This window comes from Sorex fumeus, unplaced genomic scaffold (genome assembly GCF_029834395.1).
Source record: "Sorex fumeus unplaced genomic scaffold, SorFum_2.1 ptg000003l, whole genome shotgun sequence".
Taxonomy (NCBI): domain Eukaryota; kingdom Metazoa; phylum Chordata; class Mammalia; order Eulipotyphla; family Soricidae; genus Sorex; species Sorex fumeus.
Genome location: NW_026606060.1, coordinates 11,719,666 through 11,726,611, shown reverse-complemented (window position 1 = coordinate 11,726,611; position 6,946 = coordinate 11,719,666). Strand labels below are relative to the sequence as shown.

Genomic DNA, 6,946 nt, shown 5'->3' with positions numbered 1-6,946 from the left:
AAAAGAAAAACACCACACACAACATACACACACACAAAAGAACATACTTTAGGGAAAATTCTTTATTGTTAAATTTTGAAAATCCTGGCCATATGAAAAAAGTGAGCTCAAAATTTGTCTTAAAGTATAGAGGTCTATTTGAGATTTTTGGAAGTATATTCCCTCCAGAGTCTTATTTCATTTTGGTCCATATCTAGGATGAATTAGATGCAATATTAGGCCCAAACAATTTCAATTCCATCTAGTTCTCGAATTTGCAGACATAGGGTAATTTCATACCACAGTTGTACTCTTTCCACTTACGGAATCCTAGAGAAAGAGAAGAGATAAATTAAATGACATGAGTAGGAATTGTGAAGCAAATGATGCATCTGTGATTGTTTTTTATATCTTTCTCATTTCTACTAGAGTCTAGCTCCAGTGTTAAAGAATTTACAAAATCGAACAGGAGAAGGGATAAGCAACCATCTTTCAGCTCTCCGATTTCCAGAGAAGATGAAAAGGCCAAGTTGAGAGTATAGGGAGTAAGGTGCTTGCCTTGCACAGAACTGCCCCAGTTTAGTCCTCAGCACCACAGTTCCCCAAGCAAGGCCAGGAATGATTTCTGAACACAGAACCAGGAATAATTCCAGAGTGTTGTAGGGTGTGGCCAGACAGCAATTAAAATATAAATCAAATGGAATTGAGAGCACGGGAGTAGGTACGAGGAGAATGTTTTTTACCTGAGCTGCGTGTCACACTGCCACAGTAACTAAGGTTTGGGCTTGTGGGAGGCCTATTCTCCCAGGCTTGATAGTTCATCACATCAGTGCTGCTCCACTCCCATCCAGCAGCATTGGGCTGAGATCCCTAGGGAATAGAAGATGAAGCAAATTAGATGAATAGAAATGTATTGCTCCTTGAATGAATCCCTCAGTGAACAACCTGAAAACCTTCCTGGCACCATGAGATATGATCTGTGCTTCCAGATGCTAAACCAGAGTAGTCCACTAGGAAATTCTACATAATTCCTTGCTACAGCTTTGGCAAATCCCCAAACCAATAAACATAAAGTGCAATGAAGCCACAGAGAATACATGCTACTGGTTGGTCAATAATTGATACATCTGTCATTCCCCTCTGAACTTCAGAAAGAATGTGCATCTTTGTGGAGTAAAGCTGAATCCTCTATTCATTGGGAATAACCTAAGCACAGCAGAAATCAAATGCATGATACTCAGAGTACTGAATCGTAAGCTCTGCTACATTAATTGTAAGAAAGCTAGACAAGAGGTATCTGATCTTCAGATTTAAAGAAAGAATATACATATAGTCAGCTCTTCAGTTGGACTGAAGGAACTCTCTTTCCCAAAATATATTGCTCACTGAATCTCTGTGTTCCAGAGCTCATTGGACAGGCAGAAATCTAACTAAATTTCTTGCTTTGAAATGTAAATGTGTAAAGTAACAGAAGAAAAGATGAAATAGTACCTCTGTGGGGTCATGAAGCCCAATCCAGATGTAGGGCTGAGTACTCATGCTGTTTCTGATCAAGGAAGACACGAAGGAGGCCTCAGATCCAGTGAGCACAGACGCAAGGTGTCCCGAGGGCCGCCTCTGGCAAGCTATCTATATTAATAAAAGAGCAATGAGGAAGAGCATGTGATATCTCTAGAACGGACAGGCCAGAGAAAGGGGACAATGAGAGGTTTTGAGAAAGCAAAATCTCAGCAATTGAAACTTTCCCATTTTACCTAATGCACTTTGCCTCAAACCCTCCATTGCAAATTAAACTACTCACCTCTGCATCCATCCAAGTAGTTGGTGTCTTAAATAAGGCATAGCAGTGTGAGAAATAGGCCACAGAACCTTTTGGACAGGTGATCCGTGCAGCCGGCTGACCACTGGGTGGAACCGTTTGCATCTCTTCACCTGTGGTTAAAGTAATGGGGAATTGAAATGGAGTAAAATTAAAAGTCATGACTACTAGGGATGAGCTTGGAAATTTCTTAGAGGCCAATGCTTGAATAATGACATAGAAAGTCTTGAATACTTTTCACTATTAAGAACTCTTTCAACTTTATTTATTTATTTTGGTTTTGAACCTATTCCATATTCACGGATTGGAAGAATCAGCAGTGTCGACACGAAAATTCTGCCTAACTCATTATATTGACCCAGTACAATCCTCATCAACATTCCTGTGACTTTCTTCACAGACCTAGAACAGTCACTAGTAATATTTCATGAAACATAATGGCCAAAGTCATTGTGAAAATTTAGAAATTGGAGGTGTTATATTACTGACTTGAAACTATCCTACAAAGTTGTAGTAATCAAAACTGAACAAAGGTACACTATCAGATAAACGATTTAAAATTGATAATCAATGATAAATCCTCAGATATACAGACAGCTCATATATATGTATATATGTATATATACATATATACATATATGTAGGTTCCATGATAAAGGTACATGAAGTGGAGTAAAGATAGTTTCTTCAACAAATTGGCTGGGAAAGATGGCTAGCCACATGCAAAAAAAGAAAATATAAAACTATAGCTGTATCTCACAACTTTTCAAATATCAATTTAGAGTGTAAGACCTCAAGATTGTACCAGAATACATTCTGGAGGCCAGAGAGATCATACAGTGGGTAGGGTGATTGCCTTGCAAGTGGCTCACTTAGTTATAATCCCTGACTCCTCATATGATCCTCAAACCCTGCCAGAAGTGATTCCTGAGTACAGAACTTAGAGTGTGTCCTAAGCACTGCTGGATATAGTCCCAAACAAACAAACAAACAAACAAAAAATTATACCATAGCCCAAAATATACGTTGATAAAAATAGAGGCAGAACATTCTAGTATTTGGAAACACTGAAAGAAAATAAATGTTGTTTTAGTGAAATTATCCTATTTCCAAAGAAAGCAGAAACAAAATAAAGATTGCATCAAATTTAAAATAAAATCTCGTGGCAAAAATTAAAAACCACACTAATTAATGTGAGCAATTGCTTTTGCCTTTTGTTTCTCCTCCTCACTGAAAAATTCTATTCCCCACTGGGACTAAGAATTTATGTACAAAACCTTTTCATTCCCTAAAACCTTTTAATTCCCTGAAACTCTTTATTGATCATTTAAACATCACAATTACACCTACTAACATAGAAAACTGGTACAAATTTGGAAATCATTTCATTTTAATGCAATGAAGCTAATCCTACAACTGATTATACTGCAGAACAGAATGATGATTCCAGAATCACAAGCCATTTAATTATAGATGGACACACTGAACCACTAGCACAAATGGTCTTCAGAAGTTAATGTCAGTTCTTTGGCTTGAGGTAACCCAGAATTAAAGATAGAGAAATCTTACCTTGGACCTGAGATAAAAGCATCAGGCAGGAGAGGAACATCCAAGACATAGTGGAGAAGGCCATCCTGTCTGTGAATGAGGAAGAAATTACAGATCAGCAAAAGAATTGTGGTCAGAGAGAGTACACAGAAACCCCTTCCTACCTTTTATTCTTTTCTTTGTCTAATCACTTAAAAATAGATATTCTTGGTGAAATCCACTTCCTTAAACAGTTATAAAAAGAATCAGATTTGTGTACCCTACTACCTATGAGATCTTTTGATGAATCTCAGACTTGCTATCTTCTTCTCTAAGAGAGGATAGGAATCTTTCTCTCTTACCTCAAATGGTGAGGTAAACTCCCTGAAAGGAGAGCATCTTCTCATCTGCCACTTACCTGTTTGGCAGAATCCCTACTGCTATGTCAGTTCAGAAAACACTGGGTTTTTATAACAGCATCTGAGGGAGGGGCACTGGGATGAATAATAGGGAAGTGGATGAGGTCTATTTTCATAAAATGAACTCAGGAAAATAAATTTCCTAGGGAGGAGTTTCTTGGAGTCAAAAAGCAGTTTCTTCCTGTTAAAGCAAGAATTTCCATATTGCTTCATTGCCATTAAGCAGTATTATACTTCCTTATTACAGCTAATGTTTGAACTTTCCCCACCCTTTACAGAAACATTCTTCTGAAAAGAATAAATAAATAAAGGTTTAATGAGAGCACATCAAATATGATGAACATAAAATCAGATAAAATCAAATGCATATGATTCAGGAAATATCTTGATATTGGATAGTTAAGGAGAATGCCAGTGGTTTATTTCTGAGCAATCTTCTAATAACTCAATCCAGTAATCTTGTATTTGTATTTCTCCATTTATTTTCTCATGAACATAAAGTGTTAGTTAAGGGGGAAATGCAATGAAATTAAGGGAAGCAAAAATTGTTGAGAATTGCTGCTTTGATATTGCAGCCACCTGGTGAAAGAATTATGGTATAATCTGCCAATATATAGGCAAACTAGGATTTTAACAAACAGAAGATAAAGCAAATTTTCTTTCTAGTAAGCATTGTATGAAAAGATTGATCAATAACTCCTTGTTCAATTCAGTTTTGAGTTGGCAATTCAGTACTTCAGTGTAGCTGTCTCTAATTCTGATCTACTAACCTTGGAGTCCCTTAGGCCTTTTTATCAGGACAGAAAAAAAAATAAAGCTTTCTTAACAATGTTCTTTTACATTTTGCTGTTGGAAAAAAATGAAGCATTGGTTTCTTAGCACTAGGAAAAGTGATTCCAATCTTTTATATCCCTACAATACCCATCTGATAAAGGTTTAATATCCAAGATATATAAGGCAGGCTGGGGTGGGAGAAGTGACCGAAGGGAAAGTGGGGTCATTGCTCGGGTCATTGGTGGTCGTAAATGGGCACTGGTGGAGGGATAGGTGTTGGATCATTGTATGAAATCTGATCAGGAACAGTTTTATAACTATGTATCTCACAGTGACTGAATTAATATTTTTTTAAATCCTGAAAAAATCATTCTCATACCATTGATTAGTACTACACCACCAAATCTCAGGTATATTGAAACGAGACAAATTTGGTTTTCAAAACCGAGATTCAATGACATTACAGAATATAGGGAACTCTCCAAAATATATGACTTTATTTTCACATAAAATGGAATTAAGGACTTAAAGGAATATGACCTCGCCTTGCTTCCAAGCCTGGGTTCTACCTTAAATACATACCACGATTGCTTGTGTCGCTACTCCTTTTCTTGCTTATTTCCACTCTGCAGAAGCTTGTATTCTCTATCAAACACATACTTCTCTCTTTCTCTCCCCTCACACCTTTCTTTTTTTACTTGTTATTGGCCCTTTCCCTATATTGCCTGCAACTGTTCCTAGCTTGGTTCTTAAGAATGTTCCTGGCAATGCTCTGGGGATCATGCAGTGCCTGGGATAGATCCCAGGTCTCCTGTATGCCAACTATATCGTTTAAACTATCTCTTCACATGAAAAATTTAGGGAAATATAAGAGTAATCATTTTAAAAGAAACATTATGTTAAATATGATTCAACGATATAATGAAAAGCTCATGGGTAAAATACTAAGGATATCAGTTTCATCAATATAAAAATACTACATAAAATAAAGGAAAGAAGACTTGATCACATGAATGCAAAACTATTTCATTATGAGAAACTATTAGTGTACTCAAATCCTACATATAACAATTAAAGGAAAAAACATATAATTACCTTAGAAGAAAAATGCAATTTGAAATAAAGCATCCATTAGTGAATCAGAATAATTCTTACCAAAGAAGGTATAGATAGGGATTCCTTATTGTGAGAAAACAATATTCAGAAACTGAAAATTTTGAGATTTTTTTAAGAGGAAAGAAATATACCCACTTTTGCCAACTATTTTAAAATACTATCTTATAAAAGCACAATTTGATAAAAAGTAGTGTAGAAGCATAGAATGAGAGTAAAAATTGTATTTCTATATGATATTTTCTACAACAAAATAGCATTATAAATTAATCATTAAAAATGAATGGGAAAAGGACAGGGAGATGGGCAGTAGTTGGATGAAAGCCTAATACACACCCTGCCTAGCTTTGATTTTTGGCATCACATGGCTCCCAGAGTATCACCGAATATCATCCTGGTGGCCACAGGCAGATCCACGTGGTCTTGGTTTTCCCTGAACTGAAGATCACTAGCAGCACCGCCGCATCCAGCCAGTCCCTGCATTGACCTGGCTCTGAGTTGACCAAGAAACACCAGTGAGGTCTCCTAACCTTCTGAACACCACTTAGGAAGGAGGATACTCCCAAAACACTTATGAAAAAATTCAGCAAGGAAGAGAAAATAAAACCACTGTGGGTATGAGACTATTACCCATGGGCAATATAAATGAGGACTGGAGGACTGGCCCACAGTTGGAAGCTTGTCACAAGTGGGGGCAGGGAGAGAAGGCAGTTAGGATAAAGAAGGGACCACAGTAACAATGACAGTTGGAAATCATCAATCTGGACAAGAATTGAGTAGTAAAAGTAGGTAAAGGGATATCCGTGATAGCCCTACAGTACCTATACCGCAAAGCATAATGAACAAAGGGTGAAAGAGAGGAGAGAGAGAGAGAGAGAGAGAGAGAGAGAGAGAGAGAGAGAGAGAGAGAGAGAGAGAGGAGAGAGACAGAGAGAGGACAGAGAGAGAGACTGGGATGGAAAGAGGCCAGTTGGGGACATTGGTGGTGGGAAATGTACACTGGTGAAGGGATGAGTGTTGGAATATTGTATGACTGAAAGCAAATCATGAACAACTTTGTAGCTTTTTATCTCATGGTGATTTAATAAAAAGGTAAATAAACACTGTTGAAATTTCAAATGAATGTTTAAGAAAAATATCACTTAGTAGAAAGTGAAATATAAAGTATCTAGGAGTTTAATATATGTATACATAATAAATCTGGATATATTTGATTAAAATAACAAACTTTAAAGAAAAAATGATAAAGTATACGATGAAATTTCTAAGGACTCAATATAACAAAAGTATTCCATTATATTTCATATTGATCCAT

The 6,946-nt window shown here is 36.7% G+C and overlaps 1 protein-coding gene across 2 annotated transcripts; it reads right to left on the bottom strand.

Annotated features, from left to right (window-relative positions):
* Positions 1 to 241: 241 nt before the first annotated feature.
* Positions 242 to 3,431, bottom strand: LOC130024938 (lithostathine-like). Of its 2 annotated transcripts, XM_056115779.1 has the most exons (5): positions 3,368 to 3,431; positions 1,781 to 1,911; positions 1,471 to 1,608; positions 723 to 849; positions 242 to 309 (listed from the first exon to the last, which is right to left on the bottom strand). In XM_056115779.1, the coding sequence occupies exons 1-5, from the start codon at positions 3,429 to 3,431 to the stop codon at positions 242 to 244; spliced, it is 528 nt and encodes a 175-aa protein (XP_055971754.1). The 2 variants fall into 2 exon arrangements, with proteins under 2 accessions (XP_055971754.1, XP_055971763.1); XM_056115788.1 differs by lacking the exon at positions 1,471 to 1,608.
* Positions 3,432 to 6,946: the final 3,515 nt, after the last annotated feature.